Source organism: Onychostruthus taczanowskii, unplaced genomic scaffold, assembly GCF_017590055.1.
Source record: "Onychostruthus taczanowskii isolate IOZ18803 unplaced genomic scaffold, ASM1759005v1 scaffold22, whole genome shotgun sequence".
In the NCBI taxonomy this organism is placed as follows: domain Eukaryota; kingdom Metazoa; phylum Chordata; class Aves; order Passeriformes; family Passeridae; genus Onychostruthus; species Onychostruthus taczanowskii.
This window is the reverse complement of record NW_024499462.1, coordinates 9,853,396-9,877,205: the sequence shown is the minus strand read 5'-3', so window position 1 is coordinate 9,877,205 and position 23,810 is coordinate 9,853,396. Positions and strand designations below refer to the sequence as shown.

General features: G+C 37.5%; 1 protein-coding gene across 4 annotated transcripts in view; it reads right to left on the bottom strand.

The window, feature by feature from the left end:
- The window catches only part of DLG5 (discs large MAGUK scaffold protein 5), a 96,406-nt gene that overhangs the window by 49,853 nt on the left and 22,743 nt on the right, over nt 1-23,810 (bottom strand). For all 4 annotated transcript variants that reach the window (XM_041404994.1, XM_041404997.1, XM_041404995.1 and 1 more), the window contains exons 2-3: nt 11,876-11,944; nt 673-838 (exon numbers count right to left, since the gene is read on the bottom strand). In XM_041404994.1, the coding sequence (XP_041260928.1) occupies nt 673-838; nt 11,876-11,944 (235 nt within the window). The remainder of the gene's footprint in view (nt 1-672; nt 839-11,875; nt 11,945-23,810) is intronic.

The window sequence follows — 23,810 nt, the reverse complement described above, 5'->3', positions numbered from 1 at the left end:
CTATTGCCTACCCAATAAAATCCTTATTTATAATTAACTCATACTTGGACTACTGTCTTCCTCATAACATGTCAGCCCCCAAATCAGAATGAGTTTGACAAGCCTGCTGGCTATTAAATGACTTAAAAAGCATGTTCAGTGGAGGAGAATTCCTTATTCTCAACATATTTCTGCTACAAGTTCCCCAATGTATGTAAACCAGAAAGCTGATCTTCTACAAAACACTTACTCCACTCAGCAGAAATCCAAACCTCTCTCTTTGCAGAAGCATAGGAATAGCTGAAATTTTTTCCTTTCCTCATTTCTGTTCTCCAGCCAAGTATTCTGAGCTATTTCCCTTTCTTCTCCCTTGTTTTCAAAACACCAAATACTTCATCCACTGTCTTATTTCTCTTCCTACAACAAAGCCCATGAAACCTAAGCAACTTCTTTGCTTTCTGTTCTCAATATAGAGATGAAACTTTCTCCCGAACAATTGCTGGACAAAGTGGGATAGGCACTAAACTGGAAGCTCTGAAACATGGATGTAGCCACCACACCAGGATGCAAGCAGGTTATAAGCAACATGTACACATGGCAAGCTCCTTAATGCCTTCCAGACAAGGAGGTGTCAAGGTGCTTGGAAACACTACTAAAGACTAAGTAAAAAAGCTACATTTCCTTCCTGTTTACCTGCAGTCATCGAACGTTGAGCCAGGAGATGAAAGTGCAAGTTGCTTGCGCAGCTCATCCCTCTCTCGAGTCACCTGACGGAGCTGATATAAAATCGTCTCCAGCTTCTCACTCATTTGTCTCGTGTCTACCACAGGTGGCGGAGATGATGCTTTACCAGTCGTACCTGATGAAGAGAGAAATACTTGGCAGTGAGCAAATGCCTCTAAAGAACAATACAACTTCACCAAAGAAGTGAACACTAATGTTAAAAAATCCTGTATTTCTGTCTGCAGAATCCTGTTCAAAAATGAAGCAATTCATGTAAGTTTTCATCAGTGAGTTGAAAGAAGAATAACTCCAGTCAGATCCCATGCTAGCAGAAAGGCCCTGTGTTGCAAGTTCAGTTTGCAAGTTCCTTGCTTATTCAGGAACTTACAAGCAGCTTAAAAGGCAAGGAAAGTTAGCAGTAACAATTGCAAGGACTTCAGAAACTGACATACTAATAGAAGTCAAGTTATTTGAAATGAAGAACAATGCCCATGCTTAAAACCCCGCCCCTAAAAAAAAAACCAAAAAAACCAAAACACAAAAAAAAAAAAGAAAAAAAAAAAAACCAAAACAACACCACCAAAAAACACCCAGTAAAATTCACCCACATCAAGTTATTCCAGAGACAGCAAAAAAACTGCTACAACACAGGGGCTCTTCTCCTCTTTCTTTTTCTAGCAGCACAGAAATACCATTCTGCCATGGGCTACAGAAAACATTTAATGCAATTCTATGCTTTCATAGTTCACAATTTCTCAGTCTAGTACGTGAAGTCAAGGATTTTACTTACACGAATCACAAAAACTGGGCTTCATTTTTAACAACACCAGCAAACACAAGCACATAATCACTGCAACTGCACTACACATCAAATTTCCTCTAAGGGGCAGTCATACTTTAAAGTGCTTTATGGGACTTTTTAAGTCTCAGCTTTCCTAATATCAGAGCTGAACAATGATGGCTACTGTCTTCTCAGACAACTGTGAGAGCACAAGGTTGTCTCCTTCCCAAGAGAAGGGAGTCTGGTGTATCACTTCCTAACAACTGCTGACAAGTAATTCAACTCTAATTTTAGTTCTCTTTATTTAAAATTAAGCTGTTAACGTAGTTTTGCTCACGTGTCTCTCAGACACATGAGAGCAGACTCAAAGACACAGGTCACAGATGTGACAATTAAAGGCTTAAACATAGAAAGGTGATCATTTTCTACCTGAAAGAGAAATTTTAGAAATAATTTGTAAAATTATACAAGTGAAACAAGTTGCTGACATATGTATTAACTTGTTAGGATGTACTTTTATTAGGGCTTTTTTTTTAGTTAATTAAGCAACAATAGAAAATTCTCTCCACTCATTGTCTTTTCAAAGAAAGAAACTCAAAATTATTTCACTGGATCAAATGCTAATCAATTACAAGGACTGGTTTTTTATCCCTAAACCCAGTTCACAAAGGTATTGCAGAATGTAAAAATCCCCTCCAACTTTCCAGCAAAACTACCTGTGCTTTGAAGTTCCCACACCAAAATAACTGCAGCATCAGGACTATCACATGTACAGCATCTATAATAAGAGGATCCCTGGTTTTATACCTTCCAGCTGCTACTGTAATGAGACTTTACAAGCACAAACTGTTCTTTTTAATCTATTGCCTAATAATGTATGCAAATGCTCTAATAGCAAGCTGAAGAAATAAAAAATAGCAGAAAGAGCATGCATTTGGAAAAGACAAACTCATATCACTCTGAGGAATTCTCAATGCAGGCTGCTTTTCTTACTACTTTGTTTCACTCCTGCATCCAGATAAAGCCCCTTCATCCATAAGGACTGACTTCACACTTCCATAATAGAGTTATCCTTTCTTTTAGATGAGAAATATTCTACATGCTTTTATGTCAAGATACCAGTAATAATACACATGGTACAGGGGATATAGAGAATAAAAGAAGGAAATAACTAAGTAGATACAAAAAGTCAGAACATGTATTCATTTGAAAGAGTTTGGACACATCAAGGAAAAAGAAATTTTATAAACAAACTAAAAGGTAAAAGCAGGCAAATCAAATTCAGGTACTGAGAAGTTGCATAGTCTTTGATAAATTCAGCGGCAACCTGCACATCATCTCATTTGAGCTGACACATCAGAGGATGTGTAACATGGAAAAAATCCCCTTCTCATCCTTACAGAGAGGTTCAAAAGCTTATGTCATCCTACGGCTGTTTGCGAGCAAAACAGATGAACAGGATGCAAGAGGTCAAGAGGAAGGAGAAAATGAATCAGGAAGGCTGCTGTGCTTTCCAGGGAGGAAAGGGCACTGGAGGAACAATGTCCATCACTGCCATCCCAGCAGCATTCCCATGGAGAATGTCTGCTACACAAGACCCAGACAGACACCCAGTGGCTGCCCCGGGGATCTTTAAGCACAATAAAAGCAGGCCAGAGATCTACCTCTGCTCCTCAGCCTCCCCTGACAGCTTTAACAGCATCCAAGTGACAATCTTCTTCAGGCAAGAACATTTGTGCACAGTCCCAAAACTGTGCCAAGAAAGAAAAGTCTGCTTAAAATAAAGACGGGCTAATTAGCCTTAGGAAAGAAGCTTTTTTCACAACTGTGAAACCATTTGTCTTAGTACCAAAAGGGGTTATTTTTCATTAACTTGTCAATTTTTACAGTACATTATCAGATACTTTCACCTCTAATGCAATGATATTTTTGACACAAAATATCAGCCACAAGATGTACACCTCTTAAGCGCTGTAAAAACACAGATCAATATAACGCAGTTCTTCCCACTCCTATCCTTCGAAGAAGACTCAGAATTTACCTCTGCTTCATTTCCAATAGTTGTACAAGAGGTCTTATAAAGCTTAAATCAGATTTCTGAATGCTTAAAAATAAGCACACATTCAATAAAATTCTTTTTCACCAGAAAAATTCCAGTCTTGGTTTCTTTTAAAGGAGCTTTTAGAGCGGAATGTTAAAATCCTTTTATTGGATCTGACATCTTGATGCAGCAGAAGGAAAGTGACCTGTGCTCCCTGCTTCATATTCTTTTTCCATGTCACTACATACTTTACACAAAAGTACTTCCTTTTGGTACTTCAACCAGTCACGTGGATCTTAAAATGCACAAGCCTGAAGGCTAAATCTCCATTATCCAAATTATGCCACCTTTCAGTAACTCACCTCCTTTCTCAGCCAGCCTGGATTTCTAAAAAGGCATTTGCTGCATGTCCTGCCAAGTGTAACTCATTCATCTGCTTTGATAAGCCTCACAACTCACTCCTGACACGAGTTGCACTTGGGTTCTGAGGACTCAACTGCCTGGAAGTCACTGCCTGGCCAGTTTCCAGGTGAGCAGCACTCACCAAGTCCCAGAGCAGCTGACAGCAGGGATGTGTGGTGTGGAGAGAACACCCACAATGCAGTACAGTCACTAAGTCCTGAGCGTGCACTGACTTCATCCAAAGTGAGATTCTGCAGGATTTCCATCACAGGTTGTATAAAAGAAAAGCCTTAAAAACAGAAGCTGGAGCAATTGTACCTTCCCTATTATAGCCCAAATGCTGGACTCCACAGAAACCACAAAGATCCATTACTGTACCACATACTGAATATAACTCTCAGTGATTAATCAATGATGACTGAAAAGATAATATATGCACACAGAAACTACTGCTTAGAAGGTTAACTTCATATGTGGGGAATGGGTAGCATATTTTTTGAAGAATAACAGAACATTTTAACAGAAACAGGGCTGAAAAACTTAACCTGACAAAAGTGTACCATAATGCCAAATGAGTATGTTTAGATAAGAAAATGGGTACCAATGCATAAACAGCCAATTTTAAGAAATATCATTAACATACTTTGAGTTATAATAAACTCCTTGGTCTTTGAGAAATAAACTTGTACAACAGATTCAAGTAATTCAGAAGGCAATCTGTCACAAGCTAACAGAATGCCTTAATTTTATAATGTTTTTTCTTCAACTCATAAATTTGTGCTCCTTCCTGCTTGAAAACAAACAGGAGACTACTCATTGTACAGCCAAGTCTCCTCCATTGTTTTCTTTCATAAAAAGAAAATGAACAGGGATATTCAGGATATTATTTCTTCATGGTCTCATAAATCATGACAGAAAATGCTAAAAAATACTTGCAAGATGTATTGCAAAACATGATCAACGGAGTTTCTCCCCAAGCTAGGGAAGGTGCCAAGAGTAAAGACTTATGCCTGATGGAGGAAAATTGCATTCTAAAATATTTACTTTCTTTCAATAATTTATGAGCACTAGAAGAGGGTTACAATTTAAATTACATTCTAGTTATCATTTAAACACATTTCTTCAGATGTACCTTTTGAAGTGATCATGGAACAGCAGAGAGCACAGAACAGAAATGCATGCAGGTGAAATAAAACTTCAGAAAAAAACAAGTAGCAGTACACAGAGGAAAGAAAAATGAAAGGTAGAATAATGAACTGTAGAAATAGTTTCATCTCATGGACAGAAAACCTAATAGATTATGAAAGCAGTGACAATCATGTAACATGCAAGGACAAAAGGATGGGTAGCATTTCAGTATATTGTTTTAATTCAGAATACAAAAACCAAAACAAAGCAGCAGCATCTACAATAAACTTTCAGTTTCAATAAATTTAAGACTACAGAAAGAACTGAACTGTGGTTCTAGAAAGGTCAACAGAAAAAAAAATGTACAAACTAATACTAAAAAACAGCAGAGGAGATGGGGGGCAGGGGGGGAAAGGCAGACACATCAGTTTGAGGAGTCCTTGCAGAATTTTGCTGAGCTGAAATACAACTTAAGAGTAAAATCTGTTACCATGACCAAGGCATGTACAGCTAAGTTTCTGGGTTTGAATTTACAGGAGTTCCCTGGCTCAAATCCCACTTTTGTCAGGCTTAAAACTGTGTACTGAAAAAATAACCCACATTGAAATGTCCACACTGAACCCAAAGGGGACAGTGACAATGGCCAGCAGCTGCACAGCAACCAAGGGGATGAGACTCCTCCAGCACTCCATCTTTCACATCTTCCTCCTGTAGGAGTTGTGAGCACTGGCTCACCACATCAGCTTCACAGCTCCAAAAGAAAATCACTGTCACCAAAAGGATTTCCTAAATGCACAGACTGATAAAGGGTCTCAAGGAGCAGTGAAAGACACCATGCTCCAGAGGTGCTGTCTGGAGTGCAGGAGATGAGTATTCACATACACTATTTCCATTCTAATCACTGCAGACCAACAAAAGCTTCAAAGAATCCTACATGGAGCTGCCAAATGTTAAGAAGACCCTATAACAAGCAAAATACCATGAAGTGGTCAGCTCTATTACTAGTTGTTCTCTCACCACAAAAACGCTACTGTCCCTTCTTCAAGACTGCATCAGTATAAATGAGCAAAGTAAATTTTTTTATTGTTATATTGCTTTTTTTTTTTTTTTTTTTAAACAGGGCATGATGTCCATGGAGTATACTCAAGTACCTTTGAAGAGAAAGAAGTTGAGAGAACCCTGTGCATAACTAATATCAGACTGCAGCTGCCAGAAAATGGACACCAAAGAACACAGCAATAACACAGTAAAGCTATTCAGAACGTTTATTACTTAAGAGATGTTTATTAATAAGCACACTAAAAATCACCTAGAAATTAAGGATCAATCCTAGAGACAGTTACATGATTTGCAAACAGTAAAACCAGAGAGTGAAGTTTACTTTAAGTGTGTGGAAGTGTTTATTTCCAAGTTGAAAGTCTTGTTTCCAGCAAACTAAATGAGTAGTTTACTACAAAGGAAATAAACCTAGATTAAGAGTTTTAATCAATCATTGAGACCAAATTTTACAGGAAAATTTCTGAATAGAAAGAGTGATGAGTGAGGAGGCAGGACATCAAAGGCAATTACTGCTGTACAGAAAAGGAATATTATGTGGTGTCCTGGTAGTGTTCCCAGCACCTCTCCTTACTCATTCATGGCCTTTCAATCAGTGTAATATTGTCACTTTCTCCTTGGTGTTAACTGTTAAGGTGTCTTCAGCAAATATAAGCTTCGTGTCGGTAAAAAAAAAAAAAAAAAAAAAAAAAAAAAAAAAAAAAAAAAAAAAAAAAAAAAAAAAAAAAACAAAAACCGGGTCGGTAAAAAAAAAAAAAAAAAAAAAAAAAAAAAAAGCACGAAGTACAATGAGAGACTACTACAGGCTGTCAGGGAAAATAATTATTTCAGACAAGGACAGAGTGTTTATTTTAGACTAAGATAGCATCATAAGCCATACCTGCAACTGAACAGTTTCTGTGAACAGTGAAAACAATTACTTTGTTACATTCAGCTGTAGAAAGCATGAAGCAATAAACTGAAATCACAACATGAAAGGACACTTGTCAAAATGACCAACATGAAAATGCAGAGTGAAAGACTAACATTTCTGGGAAGGAATCTGATGGGAGGGTAGGAATGTTTCCTTTGGACTAACAATTAAGGCTCTCAGATTAAGCAACTTGAAATGCAATTAGTGGAAAACGATCTGTAAATAGCTTGTCAGGCTGATAAGCTAAAAAAGTGTTAAGCAAGGAAATACTGTGAGTTGTAGTTAAAAGTTGGACAACTTGGTGGAGACAGATGTATGACCACCTGATGGCTGCAAGGAAAGGCATAAAACTGTAAAGCCAGCGGTGGTGCTCATGACAGATTGCTGTCCATGGCATGGGGCTTCAAACTAGATAATTTTTTATGTCCCTCCAACCCAAAGCATTCTACAATTCTATGCAAGCTCCCACAGCAAAATGTAGCACAGTGATATAAACAGAGAAGAGTAAGAAGAAACACTCTGGATGAAAAAGATTATGGGATATCATTTGCAAAGAACTGAACAGCTGGAAAAGTAATACTTTGTTAAAAAAGAAAGGTGATAACATGCAATGTGGAATGAAGAGGCTACAAGACTGACAGCTATAATCAAAACACCGCAAAGACGTCTGGCTGTGGAAAGAAGAAATTTATCCATGTGAAAAGACGGAAGGTCTTTTCCATTCCAAAATTAATCTGATTAGGAACTCAGTATACTTGAAAAGAATGGAAGAGTATGCAATGCCTTTCAGTTAAAAACTCATTATAAAAACTATTACAGAGGATCTTCTCAGAGTCACAGCCTGTTGCCTGCATGCAAGCTGCTGTGTTCCATTAAAATCCATTTCCTAAAACCAAACCAGAACAAAACCTAAACATCTGTGCATTGAGGATGGGAGGAAAAAACACTTTTAAAGCACTAAAGGAAAACTCTGAAGCTTCATTATGGTACTAGGATAGGTAAAAAATGGCTTGATTCTAGAAACCATAATCCTATGATGGCATCAAATGTCAAATTATTAAGTGCACAATACAAACTGAAATTTTTAAAATAATTTTTTAAAAAGGGGTCTTGATTCTGTGTTCTACTCCTCCCTGTTATCATGACTGGTCAAGTGGAGACGTGCCAGGGACTGTCACATAGAAACCAGTAACACAGCTCTATCCAATTCTTAAGTGACACTGTTGTTCCGTGCTTGGCACGACAGGCACTGAATCTCCATAAATAATTGTTCTGATATCAGAGACACAGGACTACAGTTCTGCTCAGAGAGTTTGCTGATCACAGGGAGTGGGCAGATGAAGGATGCTTTTATTTACACACAAAAATCTTTGTCATCGTCCAAGAGCAAAAAGAAAGGATATACAGAGAAAGACCATGACAATAATGAGGATTTTTTCCTTTGAGGGGGGAAAGCTGGGGCTGACAGACAGTGGTGGTATTACACCATTACAGCAGTTTATATTGTACCTCTTTTGGAAATAAACTGTGACTATGTGCTCACCATACCATCAAAACCACCTATTTTACACACAGCATGAATTTTATTAACACATCAGAAAGAAATGGAAGCAAGCAAAACAGGAAAAAAAAATATTGCCATCTAAATTAATTCTGAACAAAGAAAACACACAAGAAAAACCTGCTGTCACTCTGCATTTTTATTTACACACAGATACAACTGAAAAGGCAGAGTTTCTTCCTCAAGACTGCTAACCTGCTGTTACACGGGGGGGAAACTGGCTTCCACTCAATTGCTTATGCTATCACATGCACATGAGGATGGAAGTTCATTCTTGCATCCCTCAGGCTCTGCAAGCCCCACAGAGGCAGGGAAACAGAAAAAATGCTTTGATGACAACACAGTACTCAGAATAGACTAGTCCTAAGCTTATCTCTGAGTCACATTATGCAAACTGCATCATTCCTTGCTCTCCTTTTTTATAGATATTACTGAAGACCAAGAGAACCCCAGAATATCCATTTGTTCCCCACACAGAAGCTGCTGGATAATTGTTCGTTCATCTGTGCTGCTGCTCTCCATGCTGGTTGCACTCTTGGCTTTCAGTGAGAGAATCAGAACTGCAATTACATCCAAGACTTGGGTGCATCATGGCCTTATAGAGTGATCAAAAGATGCAGTCTAATCTTTCCTCCTTTCAAAATACTAACATTGTGCTTTATTTATTGGACTGAGACCATGTTCTCAGAACTATCTTCTAACAACGTTAGTTCTATTTAAGACTAGTTCTTAGATCAGAGTCTTTTTCTGGAAAATAAGTCCATTGTTATATACCATAGCATCATAAATTAACTCAAACCAAGGATAGCTGTAAAATGTATAGCAACATGTCCATTTCACAACTTCCTGACTTACTTGGAAGTATTTCAGAAAAAGATAATTTAATTAAAAATGCTGGCAGCAGAGCCATCCCTAACAATGGCTAGGGTAATTAAGGTTTGGGAAGAAAAGATGAAGTACATGGACATATGAGTCTCTAGTTAAATTTATGAACCATGGAGTCTAAAGACTACATATGAAAGATGGTATTATCTCTCCTAATTAGACGATGCTAAGCTTAATTATCTGAAGATTTATCTGGGTGTACTTCGTGGCCCCAAAACCTTTTGCATTTCCCCTCAAAAGTCAAATGTGCCCATCTGTTTCTGAGCTACTCAACAAACAGAACCGAGCTATTAATTTTAAACCAGTGTTTTGAACACAGCTTAATAAAACAGTTCCCTTATCTTTGCTGTGAGGAAGGTCTGTGTGAGCAGGGAACTAAAAATACCCCTTTATATACATGTGTGTGCACATAAAACTACCAATGTCAAACTGAACATATTCAAAAGCTTGCACTGTCTCCAGACCATGACATATTTACCTTTTCTCACTGATGCATTCATTTCATAGGTTAAACTTACTATTTCTACTGCACAGAATTACCCCTGTGAAAATTATTTCTGTGAGAAGGGACAGAGTAGGGGGAAGATGCATGTCAAATTCCTCAAATGCTACAGCACCTCAGTATTAGCTAGGATTCCATTCAAACTAGTCATATGAAGCCTTAGGGGAGCTGGCATGCAGGCAGACTTAGTTATGATGGTTTGTCATTCAATAAATCCGTCAGTATTAAAATAATCCTTGAAGTGACTTGCAAAGATGTCTATTAGTATATGTCAGTTATTACGCACTTTTTCTATTGATATTGGATCACAAAAAACACTGTCTCTTGTAGAACAAGATGTGAGGGTGAGAAAACAGTTGGAGCAAAAATCAGACTCATTAATAACAAATCTATAATCACACCATTAAATAAATATGCCAGTTTCAAACAAAGAATTATCCTGGCTGTTAATCTCTTAACTATTAAATACTAAACACTCATTAACAATTTGAATAAAATACAATTATGGACAACAGTAGATCACCATTTTTGTTTAATAGCAGGGCACTTAATTTTCAGGTCATAAAACAGCTTCCATCACTGCAAACCCCAAAGACATAAATTAATTCTGAGGACAGCCTGTTACATCAAATGCCCAGATCCAAATTCAGTATGAACTTCAGGATCTTAAAATATGAACAAAACATAGCTTGTGGGAAGTAACATAAAAAAAATTAAACAAAATTTCAATTTAAATGTGCCACTCCTTTTTAAAATTAAGAACATGGAACTAGCCAGTACCACCTGCATTTCTCCTATATCAGCCATCACTTCATCCAATTATCCCACAAACTTACTGGACTTCATTTTAGAATAACTACCTTCGTTGCAAGATGCCTTTCTGATTGTCCTAAAAATTTAGGAACTGTTTTCTTTCCATTTCCAGTCCCCAGTTTACTTTCAGCAAATTAAATCTACCCTTCCTTCAGGCAGTAGCACACAAGTGTGGTCTTGATTAAAATTAAACTAACATGTCACAGCTTCCGGTCTTTTCAGTAAATACTTCATTCAGGCCTAAAATCTTGTTCCTGCTTGCTGGAGTTAAAAGTTCAACTCAATGACTGCAACAGATGTCTACCCACATCCTTAAAAAGACAACTGACTTGCCTGGTGCTGTCAGGGAACTCTACAGATGTCTGACACAACACTGGAACTTTAAATATGCAAGAGCCTGCATTCCCTATCCAGGGCAAATGACTTCTATACGGATTTCACAATAGAAGGTATTTCTAAAAGTAAAGATGAGGAAAACTGACAGTCAACAGAGCTGCTCCAAGAGCATCTTGTGGACAAAACACCTCTAATAATGTTTCATATACCTCCAATTTTTTTCCTGAGTATTTTGTCTTTCCCAATCATTTTAAAAACAGAAAATGAAGCAATTAGTTCAACACAGAGAAAAAATGCAGCTTTTAGCTACTGTCAAAGATTTAGAAGGCTATGACCGTGGCTAACATAATTTCTAACTTCTATGATGCTTTTGACTCTGACCACAATTTTCACATCTACATAAATACATACATAGACATGCTTAAATATATTCTCAACAGCCCAGACTTGTGTAAACACAATGTTGCCATTTTTACATCATTTTCCTAAGTAACACAAAGCATACTAACATCATTTAATATATCCAAATGTAACAGATTTTACATGCAGCACCTGCAGCCAGCAATGAAAAGGCTTAGCTTGCACTGCACAAAAGTACACTTGTTCCTGGTGAAGATGGATAGTTACATCTTATAGTTCAACTTTGATTTTATGACCAGGATCTCTCTACTCTTCCCAGAGGCAGCCTTAAAAAGTTCTTCTCTCAGTTCCCAAAAGACACACTCATCAAGTTCTTACATTAATACTTTACTCACCAATGCTGCTCAGAGAACTGCTGCTTTCAGAGTCAGAAGGCATTATGGACAGCACACTGTAAGTAGACCCTAAAATCAAGAAAATAAAAATAGTATTACTTCTTCTCCCCCTTTTCATCTCTCCAAACAAAGCTATGATTAATTTCCTTGATATTGTAGATTCCAAATAAACTCAAACTACTAAAATTATTCAAATTACTAAATTAGAGAGAACACACATGAGTGAAACATAAAAATCTAACAGGCAAAGTATAACTGTATAAATGAACACTTCACTGTGCATTTTTTGTGGTAGAAAATAATTTTGGATAACATGATAAAAATGAGTTCAGCAAAATATTGAGTACATCAGTTATTTCAGACAGACTAAAAACACAGTTTCAAATCTATTTTCGAAGATTAGGAGTGATACATGTGATAACAGTGGCAATCTACTTTGGTTTCTCATGTCTTTACATGTACCAACTCCTAATTCATTGTGTAACTAATCTGTATTCTTCTTCTCAAACTTCAATCAGTCTTAAAAATTTCATTTGTATTTGTAATTAAAATTTGCCTACATCCATTTGCAATTTTCAGTATCTGGTCTTAAAAGCAAGGACCCACAAAGCAGCAAGTTTTTTCATGTATTAATAGACCAACAGACAGTGAAGCTTTTCATTTTAGCTATTTTAGAAGTATGCTAGATTTTATTTACCAGAAGAACTAGAAGGACAGGTCCTAGTTCAAAACATTAACTAAACAGCTCCACCATCTCTCACAGACAGGATAAACACACCATAGTAAAGACAGGCAATGATTATGTACAAAAGCCATTAAATCTAGGCTATTTTCAACACTCGCCAGGATGCAAGAGCTGTGCTCACAATAGCCAAGCCCTAAGGTTGTTTCAATACTTTCAGCAGCTTGCTTTCCTAGAGTCCCCCCTTCTCATATTTTAATATTTCTTTCTTCAAGTTTCTTTGAAATTAAGGAATAAAAGTTGAGAAGCAGCAGGAATAAACGCATGGAATAGACTGAAGGAAGGCCAGGCTAGAAAATAAAGAAATAAGGTTTATGTTCATCTCCTCTGCTTCTTACTAGAGAAAAGCATGACATCTTTAACTGCTATGGTGTTAGATAAATGAAAAACAAGATGTGATAAAATAATTCTACTAACACAAGTAATAACAGAAAAATCAATTAAAAAAAAACATTGAAAAGAAGCAAGAAGAATTGCGTCTTGAAATAGACTGTTTAATCTCTCAAATCTCTATGAAGAATTATTTTAAATATATTGGTTGCAAATAATTCTCTTCATTGCAGGGAATATAATTTTTTTGTTTTGTTCAAATTTTTAAACAAAATACAATGAGTACATCACTAACAAACTGTCCGAATTCAGAAAAAATCTGCTGCACATTTTTGCTTCTATTTCAGACATTTTCAAATAATAATTTAAGCTGTATTCCTATTTGATTAAAGCTTATTAAAAGCTAAATAATTTCCACATGAGTTATACTTAACCTCCTTGCATACGCTAAACTCATATGATTTGCAGTATTTCTTGCATTCTGGACCTAGACTGATTAGAATCATAAGTTGAAAAAACCAAGTCAATATATTAAACAGTGTAGGACATCTTTATGACAGACCACACGTATTGAGATTGTATCAAAACTGCACGGGACTCAGGCACAACAAAATCTTGTGCCAGGAAGTGACACTTAATTATGCTCAGCAATTTAAGGTAAAATTGCCCAGTTCCTCTAAAAGATTACATAGGAGTTCCACACCTAAGGAAACTTGTTGTGATTGTTAGCTGCTTTTGCTTTTAAGAGTGAAGAAATATAAGACCCAAAACCTAATCATCTTAACTGATCTTCATTTTATTTATCTTGAAGACACTGATCCTCTCTGTATTCTTGTCCTGTATTACAAGCCAGAGGAAGGACTTAAGTTAAATTGTGCTCTCTGGAATGGACAGAAAAGTTTTGTGAAGCTGACTTCATCAATGGAGAAATATGACTCTCCAAAGCAATGTTTTTAAAACATTAGCTCATATTTGTAGATACTATATCTGGTATGCATGGCATGCTATCAAAAAAACCTACAATTATGAAGAGGGAAGGAATCATCTGACCCGTTCATAATTCCTCACTTACAATAACAACAACAACAATCTAGTCACACTGTCTGGTTTTGTTTTGTTTTTGAATTACACAGGGTACAAGTTCATTATCTGTAACAAGTGCCACCTTTGTCATTAGAAGTGGCATTAGTAAGCATCAGAAACAACAACCAGAGGTCCCTACACAGCTGTCACAATATTAAAATTCATCTTAAGGTACTGTACTGACACACATCCTTGTATTAAATCCAGGCTAAAGTGGCAGTGTGCTTGGCATATTTTGCTTGATAACTAGCAATATGTCATTGATACCTGCAAATGCTTCAAGAAATAATTCCCCATCATTAGAATGCCTCCTCACATAAATGAAAACACACAAAATCATCCCAACAGCAATTTACATACAGGTTTGTGCACATACCCTGTGTATCAATACAAAAAAAAAAAAAAAAAAAGCACAGGTCAGTTTCTACAACCAAATGCACTAGAACACCCTGTTTATTTGAAAGTTGCACAACCATCATATTCTAATTAACTTGTTGAAAACTCACCTTCCCCAGAAAGAATTTTCTACTTTATTTCCTGTTCTTAATGTTTTCTGACTGTCCATCTTGTCAAATTGCATCAAAAGAAAGTAAGATCTGAACACTAAACCCAACAAGAAGGCATAAATACTTTCTTAGATAAACGCTGAAAGTGCTTCACACCTAGTTCACATGCCCTTCCACCACACTTGTCCAAATAGTTCATTTGAATATTTTTCTGCTAGTATTCACTTTGCATACTGAAATCCCCCAGTGGTAAAACCTGCTAGATTGAATTTCAATTCACTGATTTATAATAATTGCTGACAGGTTCCTAAAGTTCAAAACTACACCTTGCAATGACAGGATTCTGAGAAACAGTAGAACCTATATCTACTTAAAAATAGAAATAAGAAAAAAACCCCAAACCCAGTAACTACATCAACAAGAAAACCCCAAAAAGCACAAGATAACCAAAAACTAAACTTATCTACTACAGATACACATTCATCTCGTGAGGGAAAATACATAACCATCCTATCTTGACACGGCAGACTTGCTTTCTCTTTTACTTACCCAGACATAAGCTTTGGATCAGTTCCTGGCTGTATTAAACCGCTTTGGCAGAGCACAGGGATTTAGAAACTGCTACAGTATATACTTGAGAACCTTAAGAATCTCATTTCCTTCTATTTTCAACAACTAGAGCAAGTAAAATTTCTTTAAGTTATTACTGTCTTTATTAATCAGATTACAGGAAGGCCGCTTAAGAACTTGCAAATTCAGGAAAGGAACTTGTTGCTTAAGTGTGGAAGCCACCTCCAGGGACAACAAAGAACTGTGTTCCAATTTGCCTTCATCTTTCACACAACAGCCACACAGAAAGAATGATATGTATTTTCCTTGCTAAGAAAGACAGCGATGGAGGAAAGAGGAAAAAAAAACAGAACCAGAGAAGAGTTACACATCCTGAGATGACAGCTACTGTCTAAACCAGCAATATCCTCATCAGCAGTATCAAATCAAAACTGGTAGAATTAAACTAGTCATACAAAAGGAAAACAGAGTATTTCTGTCTTTTTAACTTTTGAACTGTGAAACACCATGTAACACCGGACATCACCTGTTCTTAAAGGAGAAAATAAAAAAAGCCAAGTCAGCTAATTGCCAAATAATGTCTACAAAAAAGGCTTGCACTTGGAACCTTCTGTAAGAAAGTAGTAAAAAGGATCAAGTAGGATATCTTCTGGGATATTACTGAATGATTTGTGAGACAGTGTTCAGATTAAGAGAAATAAGCTGTCAACTGCCAGTACTACACAGAAACTTTCCATCCTCCTCCATACAAATACGCGGGCTCTGCTCGTAGCTCCAGAGCATAGTGTATGCAAGGGCACTGGAGTAGCCAAAGAAGGCCTTTGCACCTTTGCAAAATTCATTGCACATATGCTTTCAATCCTCTAATTATTCCCCCCCGCCAGCCCTTATCTACAATTCTACTCAAAGAAAGCTATTTCATCTTCCAAGCTTCATTCCATGAACTAAACTGTGGCACAATAGTTCCTCTCTCAAATAAACACCCTCAGCACAGGGCCAAAGAGACAAGTATACTAAACCTGCTTCAGTGTGTGAAGAACAAGGGGGGTTATTCAAGGAGCATGAGCTGTTTCATCCCACATGATGGGGAGTGCTCAGATCTTGGCTGCACAGCTCTTGATAGGTCATGCATCTTTAGGGACAGCATTTAGATCTGCAGTATGGCTGACTCCTAAATTAGGCACAATTTCTAACTAGAAACACTTAACATATTGTAGGACCAAGACTGGAAGGAGCCTTTGCCTGCACAAATGTCTTTTGCTACTTCTCTGTGTTTAAGGATAATGTTAAACAACACTCCATGCTCCTCAGCTGCAAATTTCCATTGTTAATTGAATTCTGCTCCTCCTCCCACCCTCCCTTTGCAGTGCAGTGACTGCCAGCTGATTCAGCTTATCATCAGCAAATGATTTTTCTGACAGAAATCCAATGCACTGGATGAGAGAGCAGCACAACAAACATTGCTTTATCCACATCTCCACGCATCAAACAAAACTGACACTGGCAGGACTCCTAGATGCTGGGGGGAGCAGTTGTTTGATTACAACTGGAAACGACCCAGAATTCAATGTTCCCTTTGCCTTCACAAAAACAAAACTGCCCAAGGAGCTCAAGACCACATGGATCTGCCATGCTCTGTGTCTGAAGCTATTCTTTCCATGGCAGCCCGTGCAGCCAGGTTTGTCACAAATCACACGGCATGGTCACTGCTTGCAAGCTGTATGAAATTCAGACACTAAATTCTCATCTCTTAAAAAACTTTCAATTCAGTGTTTGCTTCCATCTGTGTCACACTTATTTCAGATGTTTCACAGTCATTTACCCTGAAGGATATGAGCAACTCCAAGAACAAAGGTACAAACTTAGCAGTAAAGGTCAAATAAAAGTAGATGCCATCTCGCCCAAAGTTTGCTATTTCTTCCCTGTCTGCTTTCAGGCATGGCTTTGTTATTTATTCTGTATATCTATTTTTAGGACATCATGAAAACTAAATGAACACGAAATGGCTTTTTAAATAATTAAGCAGCCAAAAACCCACATTTCTTTCATTTCCCAAATAGCTTAGTCCGGAACAGTTTACAGAAATGGTCGAAAAGTATATTCTCCTTTTCAATAGAAAAAGGTTTTTATAACAAGGTATTAATGAGATATTTAGATATTAATATTAAAAGAGCTATTTGGGAAAATACAGATGCTTTACTGTTTAAGTCGAACTTGAACTCTAAATGATTATAAATACACTCCTGTTAAGGACAGAACACTTCACACATGAAAAAGGACTGGGGCACCTTTCTCTGAAACATTTAGTAAAAACGAACCTAAAGTCAGATTTAAGTGATAATCATGACATAACATGACAATTTATGTTAAGGCCGGAATTCAAAAACTTAAGTAACCTGCCAGAAGCCAGAGACATCCATAAAGACGCCCTGAATTCAGTTCCTAATTGTCAGTCAGTACAGCATCAGATCTTCAGCTATTAAAAACAACACTAGACCAACACCTGTAAAACTCCTATTTTCTTAGCAACATCTGAACAAGAGAAATATTTACTTTTATAGGCTTATGCACAAAAGGCAGAGAAAAGAGTAACTGATTATGAATTCTTCAACCTCAGTATTTAGTACAGATGGAAAAAATTTGCATTTAAAATCAAATTTTAGTAAAATGCAGTGCAGGTAGGTGAAGCAAATTATCCTGTATTTCAGCTCATGTGGATTGCACATGAGCTGATTATTATCAATGCAGCAGCGCTGTCTTCTGTTCTAAAACATGATGTGGCATTACAGCTGACTATCTTATCAAACAACTACAGATTTTTTTATAATTATTTTAATTTTTATTTTTAACACAGATGCTTTAACAATTCCCACTAACATATTCCAAGGAATCCATTCCATTTCACTGGTAAAAAGGCAAAGGTATACATTTTTTCTTCCTTCTAGCTATCAGGAAGATTCCAGTTGTTTGCTGGATTATGTATGATAAGGCAAAGACAAAAAATTAAAGAAAAAAAGATAAAGCACAACAAAAAAAGGCTTTTTTTACCCTCTCCTGATACTATCTATGTTTTCTAAACTCACCTGAGTACAATTTAATCTTATAAAGCTATCTTCTCTGAATATGCTGATTTCTATAACCCTAACATATTGACATGGGCCAAACTTATTTTTCTAACGAGAACAAGAACAAAGTAGTTGGAATGCTCTTCTCAGAAAGCAGCGCATTACTATTGAAGCACCAAACCAGCAACTGATTGAAGAAGTTACTTACACAACACCTCCTCATATGAGTCGTTTCTAGTCTGGAATCCTCATTTTGCTGCAAGTTACAAACCAGTTCCCATCGACTGCTCTCAGGACTGCAAGAAATGTATCAACACAACCAGCCAAATTTGGACTATGTGGGAGTCACTACTAAATGTGCCTCCTTTGAAAATAAGAGTCATGTTGGAAGATTTGACTTTTCCAACTCATGCATCTCTCAAAAGAGTGGTTTTTCCTAAAGGCAAAAGTAACACATGTAACTAAACAGAACAAAAACCTGTCTTCCCCCAAGTACCAGAGTGCTCATGCATACAAATGCTCGCTCTACCTAGCAGCTAAGAGCCGAGACTGCTGGGAAAAAAACAAATGAACTCATGTGGAAGCAATTATAGCTCGAACTCCTGCTTTTTGCCTCTTCTCTGGAGGACACGAGTGCTGCTACTTTTCCTTCTCAGTCATGGCAGGACAAGGAGGAGACAATGGTCTCAGCCTCTGCTGTGGCTTGATAAGAGTGGGGAGGCAGTGACATGGTGCTTTGCAACATCAAAGGAGTTTCCTTGCTTAGACACAGATATTCCTAGTGGCTTCTCCTGGTCTCTTAACAACAAGAAGCTGCTTGGAGACTAATTCCATTTGAGCATCTAGAGAGGCTTTTTCCTACATAGCAAGGGTATCAACATGGTAAATTGACCTTTTCGCTTTTTTGTAGTTATTATTTTGGGAGAAATCTAACTGCTGCAAGTGTAGCAAGTCACCTAGTGCCTAATGACTTAGGACCTTTTAAACCAACAGGTCTGGGTTACCAAGCAATCAGTTGCTGTGTGTGTACAAGCAGTAGGTGGGAACTTAGTGAGAGGCAGGCAGACGTTACTAAGGGGAGGATTTTTAGAACCCAAATTTTCACTGTAAGAGCAACTGTAAGGGCACAGGAGGAAAAGCAGTGGCAATGCCTGCAATACAGGCAGCCAAATGCCATTGGCTCTATCAATTCTGGAAAAAGTTCTAAAGCTTAATGCACTGACAGAGTACTGCTAAAAGCCTGAAATCACACTCTGACAGGAAGCAGTAATATTACATGACAACACACACTAAGCTATACAGAGCGCAGACAACTTCCTTGCAGTCTGTGGAGGAGACACAGGCTAAAAATTCAGCAAATGCACTTGACGTCCCGCACACTACTCCAAATGCAAATATAATGCCCTAGTTCACTAAGACAGTGACAGGAGAGAAGAAGAACGAAGACTACAACACAGAAGAACAACATGGCATATCAGACAGCAGAAGTCACAGCTGTTGAGGGGAAAAAGACTAGCCTCTCAGCCAGGACAAGCAACTAAGACAATAAAGAAGTCAAGGCTTGTTGTGACTGGGAAGTCACCTGCCTGTCAGAAAAGTCTGGTTTCTCCTTAACCATCTCTCATGTTCATTTTGGAGCAGACGCTGCCTCCCCATCAGCACCACTTGTCAGGCACGAAGATTGAGTGGGGACAGTTTTAACATTCAGGTTCTGATGGCAGCACAAACATATCCTCAATAAACATGCCAGGTGGTTGGGCACAGCAGATGGCAAAACTTGGCAACCTCTTCATTTAACCAAATAAACACCCACATTTCATTAATTCCACATCAGTAGCAGGAGAGGCAATAAATATTGCGCCTCCAAAGGTAGCCTTGAGCAGGCTTTGCTGTGCAGGCTTCACGGCTGCCTTTGACACCTCTTCAGAATACTGGCTTTCGTTAGATCTTGTTCCTTGAATAGGTAGGTTCTGCAGATATTCGGGATTTTCCTAAAGGAGGTGATGTCAATGAAACCAGCTGCCATCAGGATCAAGTGTTCCATTGTGCTTCCCATTTCAACAACAACTATGAGAATAGTGATGTTAATGGTGTTCAGAGGACGGAAAAAAACATGAGGAGAATGGTAGTAGGACTAAGAGAACAAAAGGTAAACATTCATTGCATCCAGTGTTTTCCTCACATGCAGTTTCCAGCATGAAACTGACATACAGTTAAACACTAACTAAACTACAGTCAAAATCAAGCCCTATAAGAAAAGGCTTCCCCCTAAAAAAACCTTCCTAAAGCATGAAGAGGGATGAATTACAGTGCTACTGCACCCACAATCGCCAAATATTTGAAAGACATTACAACAAAGACCAAATTCAACTACTCTGTAATATAAAAAACTGCTTAGGAAATTACAAAGACAACACAGGTTGAGAAGGATCACCGTTTCTCACAGGATTAAAATCTTCTATTGTGAACTACACCCATCTTTAATACTGCAACTCTTCTCTACAAGACATTTTCACCACTTGTTCCTTTATTCTCTCACAGTACTGCTGCTGTTACAGAGATATCTAATGGCAATGTAGAGTAAGACTAAGTCAAGAATACTCAAGACATTTAAATTACAAACAGGTGGGTTACATTCAATCCCAATTTTTCCAAATCCACCTGTTCTTAAGTCGCTGCATGATTTTAATGTTAAGAATACAAAGCAGGGGAAAAAAAAAAAAAAAAAAAAGGAAGTCTAATTGTATAAACAAATATGTAAAAGCAAACAGATGACTGACACTCAGCTCAATAGTTTCATCTCGCCTAAGAGCGCTATAAACCACAAATTCCTCATGGGAAACTTCAGCACTACATCTTCTCTCTGCTTGGATAGTATCTTCCAAAAATCGACATTTTGAGAACATTAGAAGATATGTCAAAAGCAACTGTGAATATTACTTTGGATCCATTAGAAATCAGTTCACATTTCAAAATCCACAATGTAACAAACCCCAAAAGGGTTTTAATTCGTACAAAAGCATATAACTATCTCTTTTCTTTCACAAATAACATCACAGGAAAACTTCAAAGAAAATTTAAATTCTTCGACTGAAAAGAGGATTGATAGCATGTAGCTCTTTAAATTGCTGCTTTCCCTTCCTATGCTACCCTTTATCCCGATGGGAAAATAAATCCTGAAACTTCTCACTTAAGGGCTAAATTTGCTTTTTAATTAAAGATGCTTGTGTTGATTCCGTTTTATTTAAAATGCAGAGATCCTTCCTGCATAAAAATACTTAATAAATCAGTACTTCAAAATAAAATAAATGAACAGAATTAAGATAATTGAACTAAGTGACAGAGAAGAAATCCAAGCCACTGGAGAGATCCTGAGGGTAAGAAAAACCAACGAAACAAAAAAAGCCAAACATCCAACAACTTGTTTCCAGCCAGACGAAACATTTACAATTTCACAGAGGCCCAGACGTTTTTGACCAAGAGCACAGTCAGATTACCTACATGCTACTGTCTTCAGAATGAGGACAATGGGATGAACCAGAAAGATTTAATCCCCTGAACACTCTTATTTTTGGCATGTTCTCTGTATGTTACATATCCTGACAGGTGAGAGTTTGAGGTTGGTCATATTTATTTATCTTTCAGCTTCATAAAGTATACTTCTCTCCATTCTCTAGACAGATTATCAGAGGGAAGAGTCTCAATGCACAAATGTACATTAATATTTGAGAAAACAAACAAAACCCCACACAAGCCCTCTTCACCCACCCAAGCAGGGCTCCTGTCTCAGTCCCCTGCACTATTAACAAGTCCAAGCATCAGAGGCCTATAATATAATAAGCAATAAAACACAGTTGTTACCTTCAGGTAGACTAACAGGAAAAAAACCAAACCATACATAAAGCCAAGGAGCTGATCAATATTTACAACTATCCAAGACACACTATGCAGAAACATCCTCCCAGGAATACAAGGAGCTTTACAATTCAAAACTGAGCTCAGTTAGCATATAAGAACATATGGAACCTGTTCATTCTACATTAAGAAGTTTGCCCATCAAAAAGCACAACTTTGAATACTCTTTGGTGATCACACAGCAATTATCACACATAAAGAGAAGCCATCAGGAAAGCTTTGAAAAACTAAACCCTGAATATCTGAGCTACCGCGGCCCTTTGAAGAGATGAGCAACACCCCTTTACTAAAAATCTGTATCAGGGAAGTATGTTGTTTTGAACAAGTCAGAACAAGCCCTGCCTGGTTACAGAACTTACCTCCCTCCTGCTACTTTTAGGCAGAACCCCTGTAATCATCTCTAGAAGTGCAAATACTAACCACAACTATTAATCACTTGACATTTAGGCACAGTAGACCAGCATCATCTGGGTTTCAAGGCAGGATGATTCTAGTCACAACTTAAAGTGTTTTTAAAATGTCACCTCCCCGGTTCCTCAACTCGAGCGAAAAAGGACAAGTATTTGCACAGATTAAATGATCATTCACTGATTCATGCCTGCATAGCAAGTAGCTCTCTGGGCAGAACTCATCAGAAACGAAGTGTTGGCAGATTGGGAATTGGGATGCTTTGTCACACACAGAAACACAACTGCACATTTAACACATAGACAAAGTAAGAGTAGATACAAATAAAAGCAATATCCAGCAAATAAATAGCAGTGATAACGGACAGCTGAAGAGAACTTAAGACTCAAAATGATTCAAAGAAATTGTGGAGATAAACATTCAAACTGAAACACTATACACAAAATAACCATTATGTTTTACTGGCACATCTAGTGAGGCACTGGAATTTGTGTTTTCAAAACTACAGTGGATCTTCCAAAGTGTTTCCCTTCTACTGCATGGGAAAAAAAAAAAAAACCAAGTACTAGAACCAGCAGAAACAGGATAAGGAAATCCACACTGCACCAGCAAAGTTACTCTTAGAAAAAAAAAAAAAAAAACAAGTACTAGAACCAGTAGAAACAGGATAAGGAAATCCACACTGCACCAGCAAAGTTACTCTTGGTCCATTAGGGCAATGGAAAGAAACAATCACACAAGATGTACCCCCTGCTAGTAGAAATCAGAGCCCTAAGGAACCTGCTGACCCCTGCACTAAACAGATCTCTCCTAGCTCCTCCTCATCGTCTTTCTCAGCTTTCTGAGACATTCTTGAGCTTCTTACTGAAGCCAACCTCTAAAATTTGCCTACTTTTAATTTTTTTGTTTGTCTTAGCACGAAAAAGGTAAGAAGTTCCATTATTGTGGGGTGAGGGAGCCCTTATGATTTGTATTTTTGGAGAAGAGAATGAAAAACTGTATTCTGAAAGCAAAGAAACCAACTTACATATGATAATCTTACAAGACACCCATCACCTCATCAATATCCCTGTTTCCTACTCAGAAATTTAGTATTCTACTTTCAAAACCAGAAATCATGCCTATAACTTCTACTTTTCAAGAAATGAGGTAAGGAAAACACTTGCATACTTTTGTTTTGTTTTGTTTTTTTTTTAATATAGAATGCTGTATCTGGAGGATGTATATTCATTAAGCAGAAAAAAACTGAAGTCTTAATTGGCAACAAGAGGTAGCACAAAGACAGGTGGATTGCATATTTAATTCAATTTATCAAG